This window comes from Ovis canadensis, chromosome 2 (assembly GCF_042477335.2).
Source record: "Ovis canadensis isolate MfBH-ARS-UI-01 breed Bighorn chromosome 2, ARS-UI_OviCan_v2, whole genome shotgun sequence".
NCBI lineage: Eukaryota > Metazoa > Chordata > Mammalia > Artiodactyla > Bovidae > Ovis > Ovis canadensis.
This window is the reverse complement of record NC_091246.1, coordinates 210,853,794-210,873,315: the sequence shown is the minus strand read 5'-3', so window position 1 is coordinate 210,873,315 and position 19,522 is coordinate 210,853,794. Positions and strand designations below refer to the sequence as shown.

The 19,522-nt window shown below is 37.4% G+C and overlaps 1 protein-coding gene across 5 annotated transcripts in view; it reads left to right on the top strand.

Annotated features, from left to right (window-relative positions):
- RAPH1 (Ras association (RalGDS/AF-6) and pleckstrin homology domains 1) overlaps nucleotides 1-19,522 on the top strand; it is a 100,863-nt gene that overhangs the window by 29,996 nt on the left and 51,345 nt on the right. For all 5 annotated transcript variants that reach the window (XM_069578066.1, XM_069578065.1, XM_069578064.1 and 2 more), the window contains exons 2-4: nucleotides 11,544-11,663; nucleotides 15,737-15,842; nucleotides 16,630-17,135. In XM_069578066.1, coding sequence (XP_069434167.1) covers nucleotides 11,544-11,663; nucleotides 15,737-15,842; nucleotides 16,630-17,135 — 732 coding nt within the window. The remainder of the gene's footprint in view (nucleotides 1-11,543; nucleotides 11,664-15,736; nucleotides 15,843-16,629; nucleotides 17,136-19,522) is intronic.

Genomic DNA, 19,522 nt, shown 5'->3' with positions numbered 1-19,522 from the left:
GAAAATCCCATGGATGGAGGGGCCTGGTAGGCTGCAGTCCATGGTGTTGCTAAGAGTCGGACACAACTGAGCGACTTCACTTTCACTTTCCACTTTCATGCATTGGAGAAGGAAATGGCAACCCACTCCAGTGTTCTTCCCTGGAGAATCCCAGGGACGGGGGAGCCTGGTGGGCTGCCATCTATGGGGTTGCACAGAGTTGGACATGACTGAAGCGACTCAGCAGCAGTAGCAGCAGCAGCAGCAAATATAAAGACTAGAGGTATCTTCAAGAAAATTACAGATACCGAGAGGACATTTCATGCAAAGATGAGCACAGTTAAGGACAGAAACAGTATGGACCTAACAGATGCAGAAGATATCAAGAAGAGGTGGCAAGAATACAAAAAAGATCTTAATGACCCAGATAACCACAATGGTATGATCACTCACCTAGAACCAGACATCCTGGAGTGTGAAGTCAAGTGGGCCTTAGGAAGCATCACTACAAACAAAACTAGTGGAGGTGATAGAATTCCAGTTGAGCTATTTCAAGTCCTAAAAGATGGAGTGGAGGTGATGTAATTCGAGCTGAGCATCCTAAAAGATGATTCTGTTAAAGTGTTGCACTCAACATGCCAGCAAATTTGGAAAACTCAGCAGTGGCCACAGGACTGGAAAATGTCAGTTTTCATTCCAGTCCCAAAGAAAGGCAATGCCAAAGAATGCTCAAACTACCGCATAATTGCACTCATCTCACACGCTAGCAAAGTAATACTCAAAATTCTCTAAACAAGACTTCAACAGTATGTGAACCGAGAACTTCCAGGTATTCAAGCTGGATTTAGAAAAGAGATCAAATTGCCAACATCCGTTGGATCATTGAAAAAGCAAGAGAGTTCCAGAAAAACATCTACTTCTGCTTCATTGATTACGCCAAAACCTTTGACTGTGTGGATCACAAAAAACTGTGGAAAATTCTTAAAGAGATGGGAATACCAGACTACTTAATCTGCTTCCTGAGAAATCTGTATGCAAGTCAAGAAGCAACAATTAGAACCATACATGGAACAATGGACTGGTTCCAAATAGGGAAAGGAGTACGTCAAGGCTGTATATTGTCACCCTGCTTATTTAACTTATATGCAGAGTACCTCATGCAAAATGTTGGGCTGTAAGAAGCACAAGCTGGAATCAAGATTGCCAGGAGAAATATCAAGAACCTCAGATATGCAGATGACACCACCCTTATGGCAGAAAGTGAAGAGGAACTAAAGAGTCTCTTGATGAAAGTGAAAGAGGAGAGTGAGAAAGCTGGCTTAAAGCTCAACATTCAGAAAATTAAGATCATGGCATCCGGTCCCATCACTTCATGGCAAACAGATGAGAAAACAGTGGAAACAGTGTCAGACTTTATTTTAGGGGGGGTCCAAAATCACTGCAGATGGTGACTGCAGCCATGAAATTAAAAGATGCTTGCTCCTTGGAAGGAAAGCTGTGACCAACCTAGACAGCATATTGAAAAGCAGAGACCTTTGCTGACAAAGGTCCTTCTAGTCAAAGCTATGGTTTTTCTAGTAATCATGTATGTATGTGAGAGTTGGACCATAAAGAAAGCTGAGTGCTGAAGAATTGATGCTTTTGAGCTGTGGTGTTGGAGAAGACTCTTGAGAGTCCCTTGGACTGCAAGGGGATCCAACCAGTCAATCCTAAAGGAGGAAAGTCCTGAATATTCATTGGAAGGACTGATGCTGAAGCTGAACCTCCAATACTTGGGCTACCTTCTGCAAAGAACTGACTCATTGGAAAAGACCCTGATTCTGGGAAAGATTGAAGGCGGGAGGAGAAGGGGACAACAGAGGATAAGATGGTTGGATGGCATCACTGAGTTGATGAACATGAGTTTGAGCAATCTCCACGTGTTGGTGATGGACAGGGAAACCTGGCGTGCTGCAGTCCATGGGGTGCAAAGAGTCGGACATAACTGATATCAGTGTTGACTTGTGGATTCTTGTCTTAATCAGTAGGTTATACTTTGTGTCATAATTTATTTTGATCTTAAATGATCCCAGAATAGGCCCCTTCTGGCTGGCTCTGGTGTCCTTATGACATGTCCCCATCTTTACTGAACATTTTCTGGCATAGTATTCCAGGGCCTCATCCTGTTATTTTTCTCTAGAATCATTGTTCTAAGGATCTCTGATTACTTTTTGAGTAGAATATGTAACCCCAAACTGGGATCTAGATATTCTAATTGCTACTCGAGTGTTACTGCTATGAGGCCTTTTCAGTGGATATATCTGTAAACACACCTACACATAATATCTATTTCTACCCTTCCCTTTTCCTCTATCTGTTGAAAACCTTGAGTTCATAATGATGATTCAAAATCCAATCCAAATGGCTTCTGTGCTACAGGCTACAGCTGTCTAGCATTCTCTGTCTCTCAAAGTATGGGGTCCTTTCAGGGGCTGTATTTTCTGCTGTGCATTTGGCCGTCTTATAGGAGAATAGGACAAAAGTGGAGAAAAATAGTAGTCAACCACCACCCTAATGAGGCTTTCAATAACTTCAAGACAATTTCTCCTACCCAAGAAAGTTGTAAAGTTGTAGCCTCTGTTTGCATTAACAGTATCAGCCATCCCAAAGAAATAACTACGGGCTTCCCTGGTGGCTCAGATGGTAAAGAATCTGCCTGCAACCCAGGAGACCTGAGGTCTAGCCCTGGGTTGGGAAGATCTCCTGGAGTAGGGAATGGCTATCCACTCCAGTATTCTTGCCTGTGAAATCCCAATGACAGATGGGCCTGGTGGGCTACAGTTCATGGGGTCGCAAAGAGTCAGACACAACTGAACTACTAACACTCACCTCCAAAGATAACTACAGACCCATGTAGTATAACAGGAAAGGTCCCAAGTGTGGAGCAAAATGAGTAAGATGAACATCCCTGATGCAGTGGTGGAAGCCACATATACACACACACAGACACACACACACATATGTGTATATACACACACACTTATACACAATACTGGTTTCATAGGACTGGTGTAACAAATCACCACACACTTGGTGGCTTAAAAAACAACAGAAACTAATTTTCTCAAGTTTCTGAAATAAACTTGAAAACAGAAATGTAAGAAATTTACACTTATTATTTTTTGTTTTCAGTTTTTTGTTTATTTTTCAGTTGCTCTGTGATTTCAGATTATGGTTTGTGGTATATGTGTAATAAGTAATTATAAAACTGATCATTAAAACATCTTATTTCTGAGTATGTTAGGAGTTTCTTATAGAGCATTGGGCTAAGATTGTTTTTTCCACTTAGATAAGCAGTTCCTGTTTGGGATTTAGTAGCTTAAGATATGCAAATCCAGTGTAAATAAAAACATGAATATGGTTCATCCTGTTCAAAGAATTCCTTTACTAGGGATTGTATTTACATGCTTGGTAAATAAAACATCATGTTAACAAAATTGGCTTTGATTTGACTTTCAGCTCTTAGGCATTCTAACCTCTATCAGCTGTAAAAGAGCTCTTGTTTATTTTTAATGCTGCTTTATATGATCTTTAGTTACCTCACAGTTAACGTTCATGATAATGAAAAGGACGTGTTAGTTACATCCTGGGTTGTCAAAAAACAGAAACAGAAATAGAGAAGGCATAAGCATGTGAGTCACCACCATCAGTGTATCTCTTTCCTCTGGATAAGGAGGGGTTCACAGTGGCTGGCCCAAGAATAGCACACCTCTGTATCTTTTAGGGAGTTCAGTTCCATGTGGAAACTTTACAAAACTTTGTACCAGGTGTCAGCTCATTCCCAGAGAGTCAGGCCATGCAAGTTCCCCTGTGGACAGTTTGTCTGCTGGGCGTGCTCCTGCAGAAGCCTTTGGATAATACAGCACTTGGCTTCTTTCTCAGTCTCTTTCAACTCTTAGGAGACCATAGCTTTCTTTATGCACAGGCCTACAAAAGGAACCTTGTTTTTAGAGAATTTGTTAATGAAGATACCTCTGTGTTTACCACTTTCCCATAGCTAAGGTTGTCATTCTCCAAAGTCATGGAAGATGTTTTCTGCTTTCTTTGTATCTTGAATAATGCTATTTGTAGGCAAGGTATTTTGTGGCTCAGTCGATAAAGAATCTGCCTGCAGTGCAGGAGACCCACCTGAGTGCAGGAGACCCAGGTTTGATCCTTGGGTCAGGAAGATCCCCTGGAGAAGGAAATGGCAACACACTCCAGTATTCTTGCCTGGGAAATCCCATGGACAGAGGAGCATGATGGACTGCAGTCCATTGCATCACAAGAGTAGGACATGGCTTAGCGACGAAACCACCACCGTTTTGAACTTGGGTGTTTTCTGTTGAGGGGCACTAACCTCCAGAGAAAATTTAAGTGATTGAATGTACAGAAAGCAACTTCTGATTTTTTGAAAACTCATCTGCTTTATAAATTAATAACATGCTATAAAGTGATGTTTACTTGAGAAAAGGCTCACACTGGAGGATGATCCTCAAAAAAAGAACCTAGTGTGTGCATAGAGCATAGATATATAAATTAAGAAACCATACCAAGCATGGGAAATTTAGAATTTTGGGAAAAATCAGTTTAGGTTCTCCCTTTCACATTTTGTCTGAAACTAAGCTACCTATGTAAAAATGTAGTAACTGCATTAAAGAATGAATAGCAAAATAAAACAAAATTTATGTAAACATTTATCTGGCTTTTGGGTGGAGAAGAATTTACTGAACAAAAGAGTGTAAGAATGTTTTCATTACATTTAATAACTTGAAAAAGTTTCAGTTCAGTTCAGTCGCTCAGTCGTGTCCGACTCTTTGCGACCCCACGAATCGCAGCACACTAGGCCTCCCTGTCCATCAGCAACTCCCGGAGTTCACTCAGACTCACGTACATCGAGTCGGTGATGCCATCCAGCCATCTCATCCTCAGTCGTCCCCTTCTCCTGCCCCCAATCCCTCCCAGCATCAGAATCTTTTCCAATGAGTCAACTCTTCGCATGAGGTGGCCAAAGTACTGGAGTTTCAGCTTTAGCATCATTCCTTACAAAGATATCCCAGGGCTGATCTCCTTCAGAAGGGACTGGTTGGATCTCCTTGCAGTCCAAGGGACTCTCAAGAGTCTTCTCCAACACCACAGTTTAGTAGTGCCTTAAAAAAGTCCAACAAAGTTAAAAGGTAAAACCTGAGAATGTTACTCTACACACGTTTAATATCTTGACTTTGTAAAGAGCTCATGTAAGCTCAATTGGTTGATTTTATTTTCTCCTTTTCTACCAACCTTGCCTTTATACTGTTTTCAATTGGTTTATTAAGTTCTGTTTCCATTTGGGCAGTTTGCACATGCTATCGTTTAGTTCACAACAGAACTAAGTTAGAGTTTTAGGTCCAGAGAGAGACATCCCTTTTGGTGCCTTATTCAAATGAGTTAGTTCATTGCTCTCTGTCTCCCACAGTTCTCACTTCATTTTACATTTTGTTGTGTCCTATTTCTCTCCTTTTCCTTCTCGGCTCTGACTTCCTCCCTCCTTTTGATGGGTTCTCTTCCTCTTTTTTTGCCTTACTAAATTTAACAGAGGTTTTTTCCTTATTGTTTCTTTTGTCTGATGTAGGTTTCCTTCCTCTTGCCTTTATTTTGCAAGAGTTGTATCTTACACAGTTGGGGGCACTCCTTGAACCTGGAAGTCTTCACAGCCCCTTTTCTCTAGTGCCTGTTTTTCTTTAGAATTATTTATCAAATTAAAGCAGCATAGGTGTGTTTTCAAACCTGTTTTTGTGTTAGAGCTATTGAAACCTAACTGGACATAAAGAACTGAAATTCTAAATAATTCTGAGAAGAAGCATGGAACTTGCTTCTTCCATGGAGGAGGAGTAATTGGGTTGTGTTACGTTACTTAGGAGAATGTGATGCTGCTTAGTTTCTTTATGGTCTTCAGGAGTGCTTACTTAGATTGTTCTGCCTTTAACCAAATTGTGGTCATGCAAAACTGCATTACTTTTGTCTGGGAAGTCCTCCCAGTAGTTATGACATACTCTTGCAGTTCTCAGACTTTTGTGGGTATAAGCAAAGCCCTGGGGGAATTGTTAAAAATGTTCCACTCTTGGAAATTACTAGTCAGTAGATCTTTGGCAGGCCATTTAAAAGCTGACTTTAAGAAGAAGCACCCTAGGTAATTTTCATGCAGGTCATCAGCAGACCACAACTGGAAAAACGTTGCTGTGTGGCATCAAGTCCAAACTTTGATATGGCTTATAATGTTGCCCCACCTGCTCTCCAGCCCCATTGTGCGTCTGCGGCACGCACCCCGTGTGCGTCTGTGGCACACATCCTATGCTCCAGAAATGTTAAGCCATTTAGGGTTTAGAATTTAAAGATAAATTAGATAGAAATTAGTCTTGAGAGGAAGTGCAACTTATACAAGTCACATACTTGGAGTGGCAAGAAAAATACATGGTAGATAGCCAGGGTGCCACTCCAAGCATGTGACTTACGTAAGTTGTACTTCCTCTCAAGACTAATTTCTATCTAATTTCTCTCTAAACTCTAAATTTCTCTCTAAATTGTCTCTAAACGTCTCTCTAATGTCCAGAGTGGCCTTCTAATGGTCTTTCACTTTTCTGATAACACTTATACAGGTACCATGTTCTTTGACTACTCTTTCTCCCCTTACCTCCTTCATGTCTGTGTTCAGTTCTTCCTAGTTGCCTTCTGGAGGGAGGAAAAAAAAAAAAATAGGCTTGGCTTTCAAGGTCCTGTATGACCTGATCCTTCCTTAGTCCTTGACTTCTAAATCTCAGGACTCTTTCTTCTTGTTTTACTTGACGGTCTCACACAAACAGACCTTCTTTGCTTCTTATAATTTGCCCTACCTGGAATATGTTTATTCAAATCCTTAAGCTCTATTCTAAGCCCACCTTCTTGATAAAGATCATCATTCCTTCTTGCAGTGAGGAAATCGAATAGTAAACCAAAATGGCTTCCAAGAATAAGGTTAATAGGGAAATTATGCTTGAATAATTAACTTCATGGAAAACTTAGTGAGAATAATATAATATTGTTCATACTAAAGCATACTAAATGGATACATTGATTATGTTTAGTGGAGCCTTACTATGTGTATTACACATTTTAACCTGTAGTAATTGAAGCAGTTATTCACCATTATCTGAAATGAAACCAACTAGCATATAAACTAAACTTCCCCCTTATTCCTATTTTCACTTTGTGAATAAAATAAACTAGTTTAAAATATAGTTAATTTATTATTAGTTTTATTTAACTGTATTTTAAACTAGTTGGTTTTGAAATAATACTCAGGCTAACTAAACTTTCTAATGCCCGAGTCCTAATTTCCTCATTTTTTTTGCCAGTTGGATGTTTGCCAGACATCTTTCAATCTGTCTTCAAAACAGAATCCACACCTTTCCTTCCCTCAACCTGCTCCAAGGAACACCAGTGGGCAGGACAATGTGGCTGGCGGAGAGAGTGGGAAGAGCGGTCAGTAAGGTCCCTGAAGGCCAGGACCACTCAGGGCCTTCTTGATTTGTAGCAGCTCTGAGTTGTGTTCTCTGTTCAGTACGTCTGCGATTTGGAAGAGTAAACCTTTTCCTTTGTGGCAGGGTACATTTGTTCTTTAAAGACATAGTTTCCATCAGATGTAATGGAGCAGGGAATTTGAGTGAAACTTTAATGTTCCTCCTAAAGTACCTAATTTAATAGAGTAATTTAATAGTATTTGTTCTAGTATGTATTATAGTTTCCTTGGGCTTATTTCCACATCATTAGGGAAAACATCACATTAGAAGCTATCCATTTAAATCCTAATCATTTTAAAAACAAAATTTATGAGTTTTTTCTTTTTTTTTTTTTTTTTAATTTCCCTTTTTGTTTGGAGGGAGAGTTGACTGTTGTATAATTTAATTTGCATTTTCTTCTGTCATCATGTCTAGTAGGGGCATCATGTTGGGAAAATTCAGGTTTGGAATTGTGATTTAATTGGAGATAGGATTGATACATAGCAAAGAATGAATCACCTTACCAGATTTGCTGACTTTGGACAGTGCAGAGCCTGTAAACTTTCTGGGGGCTCCTAATTTGGTGTGTATAGTAAATAGAAACAATTCCGTATTGGGGGTATAAGAATAAGGATTAACATCACCTTCCAGGGAATGGAGAGTGCTGTTTTAGAGTGTAGATCCTTTAAGAAATGTTCAGTTCAGTTGCTCAGTAGTGTCCGACTCTTTGCGACCCCATGAATCGCAGCACGCCAGGCCTCCCTGTCCATCACCAACTCCCAGAGTTCATTCAGACTCACGTCCATCGAGTCAGTGATGCCATCCAGTAATCTCATCCTCTGTTGTCCCTGTCTCCTCCTGTCCCCAATCCCTCCCAGCATCAGAGTCTTTTCCAGTGAGTCACCTCTTTGCATGAGGTAGCCAAAGTACTGGAGTTTCAGCCTCAGCATCTGCCCTTCCAAAGAACACCCAGGACTGGTCTCCTTTAGAATGGACTGGTTGGATCTCCTTGCAGTCCAAGGGACTCTCAAGAGTCTTCTCCAACACTACAGTTCAAAAGCATCAATTCTTTGGCACTCAGCTTTCTTCACAGTCCAGTTCTCACATCTGTACATGACCACTGGAAAAACCATAGCCTTGACTAGCCGGACCTTTGTTGGCAAAGTAATATCTCTGTTTTTTAATATGCTATCTAGGTTGGTCATAACTTTTGTTCGAAGGAGTAAGCGTCTTTTAATTTCATGGCTGCAATCACCATCTGCATTGATTTTGGAGCCCCCCAAAATAAAGTCTGACACTGTTTCCACTGTTTCCCCATCTATTTCCCATGAAATGATGGGACCAGATGCCATAATCTTCGTTTTCTGAATGTTGAGCTTTAAGCCAACTTTTTCACTCTCCTCTTTCACTTTCATCAAGAGGCTTTTTAGTTCCTCTTCACTTTCTGCCGTAAGGGTGGTGTCATCTGCATATCTGAGGTTATTGATATTTCTCCCGACAATCTTGATTCCAGAAATGTAGTAGGACCTAAATTTTTATGGAGCAGTCTCTGAATAAAATGTAAAGTTCATTTAGATAAAATAACCCATGTGGTGACAGAAATTCAAGAAAAGGATAAAATTGGCAAAAGTTGCATAAATGGTAAAAGTCTAATCGTTATTTCAAATTTTTCATCTATTTCATGACTCTGTCATTGTTCCTTAAGTCATATGTTCCTTGAGTCAGTAGTTGTCTAGATAAAAACAAAACTATTAAAATATTTAAAGAAAAATTTTAAAATCCAAATAATTACTGTGTTTGAATAATAAGAAAAAACAAAACACACCAAACTTTGGTGTGAAGTCTGTAATTCTATTTGGATCCATGATAATTTAAAATACTCATATTCATTTTGAACTGTTTTGTGTTTGCACTATAAAATTATATTCCTAATGTTTCATTTTTCCAGTGTAGTATCTTCCTTTTGGACATTTGCAGTATGTACTCAGAGGAAAGTGCAAGCATAAGTGTTTATTATATTAAAGCAGAATTCCTCCTAGAATATCTTTGCTTCTGGGTTATTCCAATGCGTTTAGTTTTTGAAGATTAGGGAGGAAAAGGAAGTTGACTGTTATATTTCAAGATCTGTTGCTTGTTGGCCCTCATTAGGAAAACCGAGTATTACTGCTCTTTGATGTTCTCAAACTAGCATTATTTGAGGAATTAAGTAAGCCTCATCAGATGATCTTTTTCTTGACACTTTTTGTTTTTCATAAGTAGCTAACTTAATGAAATACAATAACAGGTTCCTATTGAGATTTATCTGTAAATAATTCAACACTAAATAAAAACCTTAGAAATAGTATTAATACAAGTGAACTATAAAAACCCAATCTCTTTAAGAGCCGCAAGTATGCATTTGAGAATTAGTTGATTCATTTTGCATTTGTCAAGGTAGAATGCCCTGAAATATACATTCTTACAGTGGTGAAATTAAGAAATGAGAATTTCTTAATTGGTTAAGTGGGATATCTGATTTTCAACATCATTAGAGCTAAATTCAGTTTTGATTTTGCAACAGTATTTGCTTGACCATTTCTATAAAATTTTATATAATAAAATCAGGTTTAAAGTTTAACTTCATGGCATCTAATCAGATAGTTAAATTCCTTATGTATCTCATAACTACATATAAGGATCACAGAGATAATTTTGTTGATTGCTGCTTTGGAATATAAGATGTATACAAATTCTTATTCTAGATTAAGGATATCTTTACTCTGAAAAATTGTTCAAGCTAGCTGACAGGTTGCATTCTGAATATTGCCCAGATCCACTGGAACAAAATGTGTGTCTTCATAAATGTGAGTCAAGAGTATGGCATGTACAATGAAGATATTCATTATGTCTCTAGAAAGTTAATAGATATTACTCCAAATAGAAGGAAAAGATAATGTGGTCAAGTAAATATGGGATATGTTGATTTTTAAAAAAGCTTAAATGTTACTGAAGATTTCTTAGAGCCTTCAATAATGAAATATTTTATATTAATCAGATTAATCTTAAAGAATTTTAAGTATCTGGTCAGTTATCGATCTTACTTTGCTTTATATAACTTTTCCTCCTTTCACAAAATAATATGCAAATTCCATGTCAGATACCATTTTATTAATGGGAAAAAAGAAAATATCTCTTCTTTCAGGGGACTTAAAAGTTTTGTATATGAATTTAATGTTTTCAATTCTAGTTTTCTGAATTTTTTTATTTGAGTTTTAGTTCCTTGAACTTTTCAGGGACTGATAGGGAAGTAAGTAAAAGACAAATGGTTAGAAAGGAAGGATAAGATAGAATGAAGAACAAATTCAACAAACTGAACTATTAATAGATTCAGGATTTTGTGTTGTCTTTTCTCTGAAATGCTTTTGGGATGAGATCTATACTTATTTGAATGGATTTTTACAGAATAAGTAAGATAACTTATTAAAGTCTTCTGAAATTATTTTCCTGTGCTAATTGGTGTGTTGCAAGATCTATTAGTGGAGAGAACTGTACTGCTGTAATATCCTCTGATTAATGGAAGTGGTTTGTGATTTAAAAATCATTACTTCTGATTCAGTTCAGTTCAGTCCAGTTCAGTCGCGTCCGACTCTTTGCGACCCCATGAATCACAGCACGCCAGGCCTCCCTGTCTATCACCAACTCCCGGAGTCCACCCAAACCCATGTCCATCGAGTCGGTGATGCCATCCAGCCATCTCATCCTCTGTTGTCCCCTTCTCCTCCTGCCCTCAATCTTTCCCAGCATCACTTTTCAAATGAGTCAGCTCTTCGCATCAGGTGGCCAAAGTATTTTCTGATAATTTGTTTTCCTAAAAATTTGAGACTTAATTGCTCATTTCTACTCACTTGTCAACCTTACCTCAATTTATGACTTCCAGTTTCCTTTTATAATATAGTCCTTGGTTTTCAAGGTTTGAATATATATCGGAACATAGGTTGCATGAGTTTTCAAGTGTACCGTATAATTGTTCTTATGCACGTATCTGTATTTCAGATGGAGCAGCTGTCGGATGAGGAGATTGACCATGGTGCTGAAGAAGACAGTGACAAGGAAGACCAGGACCTGGATAGAATGTTTGGAGCCTGGCTGGGGGAGCTAGACAAACTCACTCAGGTTAGAGACAGTGCTCGGAGCGCTGGTCGAGAATTTTAAGTCATCATTGTGTGTGCAAATTCTACTGTGTAGACCTCAGGATATGAACATAGGTTATGTTTTAAACTACTGCTATAAAGAGAAAATGTCCAAAACATTAACAAGTAAATGAATAGTAACTCTAGGAACACAAGATACTCTCTTCTGTGGTTATTTTAAGGAGTTTTGTTTTTTTTTTTTTTAATGCTTTTGACAGAAGTTCTGTGTATCTAGAGGGATTTCTAAAATCCGTTTTATAAATTGAGTTGCTGGCTAAAACGTTTTAAAGCCTAAAATATAAAAATCTAAATTTTAGCAAATTCTATTTCATAACTTAGTGGATTGAACACATTTTGCAACATAAATGATATCCTCACATGCAGGTATTTTCTATTACATGATGCCAGAATACTGACAGAGTTTCATCCCTGGCTTTATTTTAAAACAGTGGCAAAGTTTTTTCATTTTCTTTTATTGGGTCTTTGGTTTTGTTTTTTAAAGAATTATTTTGTGCTCTAAACAATGTCACTTTTTAGAATAAAAGCATATACTATTACTACCCTGGTTAATAGATTATATTCAATATATATGAAGATAGTTAACTGTATTAAACAACTTTAACTTTATGACGGGTTTCCCAGGTGGCTCAGTGGTAAAGAATCCTCCGCCTGACAATGCGGGACACACAGGAGATGGAGCAGGAGATGTAGGTTTGATCCCTGAGTTGGGAAGATTCCCCTGGAGTAAAAAAAATGGCAGCCTGCTCCAGTACTCTTGCCTGGAAAACCCCATGGACAGAGGAGCCTGGCAGGCTGTAGTCCATAGGGTCACAAAGTCAGCATGAATGAGCACGCACACAACTTTACAACAATGAAAACATTAGAACAAGACTTATTTCATTCATCCTTAACTAATATCTCTGGGAAGAACTTTTGTTTAAATTGCTTAAGTACGAAATTCGTTAACCAGTAAAAAGTAGATGGTAAAGTGGAAACTTAAAGCATCAGTTTTTTTCTGTATCTTTCCATATCATTCTGGAATTGAAACTGAGAAACTGTTCTTGTAATTCTTGTTAGATCATTTTGAAAGGCAGACATGTTTGTGACCATAACCTGTTAATGATGAGTTTTGAGAAGAACGCTTTCACTCTTACTAGGGCTGCTCTGGTAGCTCAGCTGGTAAAGAATCTTCCTGCAATGCAGGAGACCCCAGTTCGATTCCTGGGTCAGGAAGATCCCCTGGAGAAGGGATAGGCTACCCACTCTAGTATTCTTGGGCTTCCCTGGTGGCTCAGATGGTAGAGAATCCGCCTGCAATACTGGAGACCTGAGTTTGATCCCTGGGTTGGGAAGATCCCCTGGAGGAGGGCATTGCAACCCACTCCAGTATTCTTGCCTGGAGAATCCCATGGACAGAGGAGCCTGGCAGGCTACAGTCCGTGGGGTTGCAAAGAGTTGGACACGACTGACGACTAAGCACAAGCAGCACAGCGCAGGATTTCGTAAGGTCATTCTCTTCATCTCCAATCAGGAGAAATAACGTTTGTGGTGATAAAGGTCTTTTCTTCTGTAGTTACCAAACCATTTTAGTTTAATTCTTAATTAAAAAAAAAAAAAAAGAAGAAGTGATTTTGGCATAGAGATGATGACTAGGCTATGCAGTTCTATGCTGAGGAAGTACAGTAGAGGAAATAGAAAATAATAATGAAGGAAAGTATGTGAGAGCCAGTTGTCATGGTGGGGTTTCCATTTTGTTTGTTTGTTTTTGGCTATGCTGCGCAGCTGGCAGGATCTTAGTTCCCTGACCAGGGATTGAACCTGGGCCACAGCAGTGAAAGCCTGGAATCCTAACACTAGGCACCCAGGGAACTCCCAGGGGTTTCCTTGATTGTGTGTTTTATTGTCCATCCTTGGGGAGAGGCCAAAAAAGAGGAAAGACAGGCAGATATAAGCCTAGCCACTCTAGGTGAAGTAGACTTGATGCTACTCCTCTGTTGGTAACATTTCTACTGAATACAGGAAAATCTTATGTATACTTGTATAAACCTTCTGTATATTTTAAATTCCCTGACATACACATGTAAGAGCCATTCATCAAAAATGTTGGGTCCTAAATTAATGCTTTGACCATCCTTTTTTATGTATGAAGCTGTCTTACAGAGAAAACAGGTTAAAACTGTTGGAGAATATCGCTTACTGCTGTGCGTGCACTCTAAGTCACTTCAGTCGTGTCTGACTCTTTGCAACCCCATGGACTGTAGCCTGCCAGGCTCCTCTGTCCACGGAATTCTCCAGGAAGAATACTTGAGTGGGTTGCCATTTCCTCCTCCAGGGTATCTTCCTGACCCAGGGATTGAACCTGGGTCTCCTACATCTCCTACATTGTCTTTGTCAGGCAGTTCTTTACTATTAGTGCCACCTGGGAAGCCCCGTCCCTCACTGCTGGAAAGTTACTTTTAACACTTCGGAAATTTTCAAAAAAAATTTTACTAAGTTAGTGGCTAAAACTTCAGAATTGATTATTTTAGTTTACCACAGTCATCCATGCACCTGTATCACATAATGTTAATGGATTTTCCACTTTATATTAAGTCATTTTTAAGTTTCTAGTGGTTGTTGAATCTTCTGAAATTGTTTGTAAAATTTTGTATGTATTTGCATTTTTCTGCAAGAAGTTGCATGGCTTTTATCATATTCTCAATGACATCCACTCCCAACCCAATTCCACCACCACCACCACCACCTCACCCCCACCAAAAAAATAAAAAAGGTTAAAAAAAAAATACTCCACTAGAGTACCTATTTCTTGGCATCAAGGAATATTTCCTATCATTTCCCTTTGTGCTCCAGCACCATGGACACAGCAGATAATTATAATAAGTATTTGTTTATTTGAACTGATAAATAGATTGACTTTTAATGTCCTAAATTTATCTTCAGGTTTTACTGAAAACATAACCTACCTATCACTCTTCATTTCCACTGAGAGAAGGAGAAATTAGGCCTTAACTTGTAGTGGAAAAATTAGGTTTGAGGTTAAAGAAGAATTTCCTAGCTGTTTCATTAAACTTTGAAATAAAGCACTGAACATTTGTGGATCTCCTTCAGATGATAGCTTTAAAAACTGGATAGACACTATCTAAATGGATTCAGTTGAAACAGATGAATAAAAAAGATAGCACTCTATCTAATTCTGTGATTCTACAAAAAGATTGTTCAACATTCTTTTTCATTTGAAATCCATTTGATAATTAGAGAAATTAAAAATTTGAAAGACTAATCCTGGTATTTGCATATTTAGTTTAAAAGACACTGAATAACTACTGACCCTTTCCCTGAATTTCTTTGTTGTGACCACCTTATTTTCCTTATTGTAGAAAGGTTGGAGAGGAAAAAAGGGCATTTAAAGAGGTGGTGAGTTAACTTACAAAACACCCTACCCTAAAGTGCAGAATATAATTGTAGACTTAGCACAGGCAGTATAGCTGGGTTATAGTTTATACTCATCTTGATAGAACATGAAAAGAACAGGATATTCTATCATTGTTTGAAGTTATAGCCACTTTCTGTTAAGATCGTGGCTCTCATAGTTTTGAGTCCAGAATTGTGCCTTATCTTCAGAGTATTTCATTCTAAGAATGTAGTTAAGTTGGACCAAAAACAAATTCCTTTGAGGAAAGAGGTAACAAAATTCTCTACATTATTCCTTTTTATTTCTTATCCTCACATCCCATATTCATGTACCTACCTTATTGTATAGTGAATTTATGTAAAATGAGCTCAGCCACTATACTCATTGTATTTGGGAAGAAATTTACTCTGAACTATGACTGTGTCAAGTGCCTTAAGTAAGCATATATCTAAAAATTGAAAAAACTATAACCAAAATGATGTGAAAACCAATTATGCTTTTCCTCAAGGCCAATACTTAGAAGAACTTTGATTTTATTAGCTATTATATGACAGTTCACTTAATCATAGAATAAACTTTATTCATCTTTTATTATAATTGAGACCTGAATTTAATATGACTCATTAAACTTTCTTTTTAAAAAGAGTTTGGATTCTGACAAGCCCACGGAACCAATAAAAAGATCTCCTCTTCGCCAGGAAACAAACATGGCCAATTTTTCTTATCGCTTCTCCATATACAACTTGAATGGTAAGATGTAATTGAAAATGAAATGTAAAATAGTATGTTAAGTTATATAATGTAAAAATAATACAGCAAGAATTCCAAATAGCTCAATATAAAAACTATATATACATAACAACTGAGTTCTTATATTTCTTGATTTGTGCATTTTATTACTAATTCAGATGATCAGAGAAAAAACTAACAAATATAACTAAGATAGTTTCCTAATTATTAGTAACTGACAAAGTATATCCTCACATGGAATCCTACAGCAAACTTAATTGTGTTATTATATTTGCAGTGGGATAAAGTCCAGTGAAATTACTTGTTATTAATTTAAAAATTAGCCCTTCTGGCCTTTATTTAATGAACTATACCTAGTGGAGCTGGCATTTCAATCTGTAATTTTTTTAGGTCTTAACATTTTTCATTTTGTGCCCTCAGATCTTTAGGTATTAACATTTCTACCAGGGCTATGGTCATATTAACACTTAGAGCCTCTGGTGAAAACTTGCATGAGGGATGCGGTTAATAGAACAGTATAAAATTTTTCTTTTTTTTTTAATCTTTCAACTCATAATTTTATTCTCTATTGATTACCACAAATCTTAAAAGATGGGCTCTTTGCTTCTGAAATTTTTCTCTTGGAGTTTAAAATGAACAAAAAACTGTTAAAACTGGTATTTGATGGGCTTTATCCCCAATGGGGTGATTTTTATTTATTTACTTTTTGCTTTTCCTCCTGCATTTGTTGACTGATTTATAGTAGAATGTGTAAATTCTAATTCATTGTGTTCTGGAAACATTGCAGAAGCTCTGAATCAGGGAGAAACTGTGGATCTGGATGCCCTAATGGCCGATCTTTGCTCAATAGAGCAGGAGCTCAGCAGTATCGGTGCTGGAAATACTAAGCGTCAAATCACAGAAACAAAGGCCACGCAGAAGTTACCTGCTAGCCGACATACATCAAAACATGGCACCTTGAAAGGACTGTCTTCTTCGTCCAATAGGATAACTAAACCGTCTCATGCCAACTACTCCTTGGATGACATCACTGCACAGTTAGAACAGGCCTCCTTGAGCATGGATGAGGCTGCTCAGCAGTCTGTACTAGAAGATACCAAGCCGTTAGTAACTAATCAGCACAGGAGAACAGCGTCAGCGGGCACAGTGAGTGATGCCGAAGTACACTCTATTAGTAACTCCTCTCGTTCAAGCATCACCTCTGCGACCTCCAGCATGGACTCTTTGGATATTGATAAAGTAGCACGCCCTCAAGAACTGGATTTGACACATCAAGGGCAGCCAATTACTGAGGTAAGTGGGTGAAACTTTCTCCCAGTTACTTCAGTATTAAGGAGGCAATGGTATTTGTTCCATCCTGTTCTAATAAACTTTCTTGTTTTTTTCCTACACTTAAAATTTATCAGAAATACCTCTGAGCTACGTTTTAAAATCAGACTATAGAAGAATGTATTACCAGATACAGCAGTGTCACAGAGACAATTAAGAAAAAATTTAGTTTCTTTGGTTTTAGTCTTATGACTATTTAAAGTCCTTAAATTAATGTCAGTTGTATCATATGATTAAACAGCTTGAAATGTGATTTATATTTCATATTTTACAAAATTATGATAGCTATTAAGCTGATAATTGTGTTTTAATATGTTTATTATAAAATGGCCACTTGAGAAAATTGCTCATATCCCCATTATAGTTCTCCTAGATTATAAATTCTCACCATTTACTCCATTTTAGTATCAAAGAGTTGATGTAGTGTGGTGGAAAGAACCACTGGACTTGGAGTCAGAAAACTTGGTTCCAAGTGTCTCATTACCCATTGGTCCTAAATGAGTTATTCAGTCTTGTGAACCTCAGTGTCTCATAAGTAAAGTAGAACTAATAGTACATAGTCTGCCTTCTTCATACTGTGGTTCAGAGTGTCAAAAGTGATATAATAGACATGAACAGATTTTAAAAGATGAAGTTTTTCTGATATGATGGAGGTGAGGATAAGGAATGGATTTGTGATGAAATAACTTTAGCAAAAGCTGAGCTTGATAAAGGAGAATTTTTTAAATTGAGTTTTGTTCATCAAGAAGAAAGCAATTTTGTTATAAGGTAACAGCAAGAAAAAAGAAAATGGATGAGGCAGAATAAAACCAGCCTTCTGTTCAGTGTATATCTACAATGCTCTCTAATAGAGTAAAATAATTTGTATTAATCAGTATTAAGTTAAAATCTTATAAAACATTGTTTAAGGAATTATAGAGAATTCAAAATTTGGATCTGTTACATTGATTTAATTTAGTTGGTCAGTTTCTATCAGTCACTAACTCTTGGTATCCACTCACTTACCTAGCTTCACTGTGGGCATTGTAGAGCACGAAAGAAGCATGAATCATGATAATTTGAAGATAAATTTGAGTTTTGTTGCTTGTAAAGGAAGTTAGCAAATTATATCGAAGAATAAATCTTTGTTTATTTAATGAAACTTTCCTAAATGGTTTATATTCTGTAGAAAACTGCTTTCTCCATTGTGAAACCTGAGCATTATTTTTAGCACCAGCTCCTTAGCATGTGTCACTTATATCTTTTAGACTTACCTTTTGGGATATGAGTAATATTTTATTAGAGATGTGCTTTCTTGTTTATTCTGTGTTTTGTATGTTCTTTCTTTTCAGTCATATTATTTTGAGTTGGGTCAAGAGGCATGAGGGCAGATTATGAGCTAATTAAGAATCTTGGTGTATGTTTCCATCTGTAAAATACATTCATTATAAAAGTTCCCTCAGTAAAAGCACATTCATTATAAGTAACAGTTGAAGAGCAAATAAAGTAAAAAGTGAAGTCTTCTCCTAGCAAACACTTCACATGGTATCGAGTGGTATCCATGGGCAAGGATGCCAGTGTACAATGATACAATAATTTAAGATAAGACCTAATGTAAAGTTTGGTGAGTAATCCAGGAAAAAACAAGGAAAGGAGATAAAGTTTTTTCCATCAGCCTGTTTTTTTGCCTTGCCAAGATGGGTAGAAAAGTAGTTTAACAAATCTGGAACTTGTTTCAGTATACTTTTTTTCTGGATCTAGTCTGTTGAGATTCAAGCCAAGAAAACAGAAGGAGGCTTACTAGATCCCAACCCCATGTATTAAATTGTCACCAGACTCAAATACAGTTTAAAAAAAATACTTTAGTTTTTCATGCATGGAGTTAAAGAGTCATGAAGTTCTAAAGAGACTTTGTTACCAAAAAAAAAAAAAAAACCAACCCGCTGCATATGGCACACACATGCGCTGTATTCTGCTCCTGGGATAAGCGCTTTCTACTCTTTTAGCTGATTCGTGGTGTATTTACGTATCATTAAATCTACAGATATATTGCTGTATCTTGATTTTTTTTTTTTTCTTCAGTTGTTTGTGTTACTGGCTTCTCACTCTGGAAAATGAGGATATACCTAATTAGGATATAGCGCTCCTTAGACAGTTCCCCTCTTTTCTCCCCTCCCCTTCCAATTTATTTTGGTTGGGTAACTATTCAGTGTTTATATTATCATGACCTGTATACTTGCAGTTCACTACTAAACTGAATATACTTTTATTACATTTCCTTTTGGAGACATTACATTTTGCTTTTCCTGGAATTCTTTAAAATTTAAAATAGTTTTTTGTATGCTTATTACTATTTCAACTCCAAACTTTCT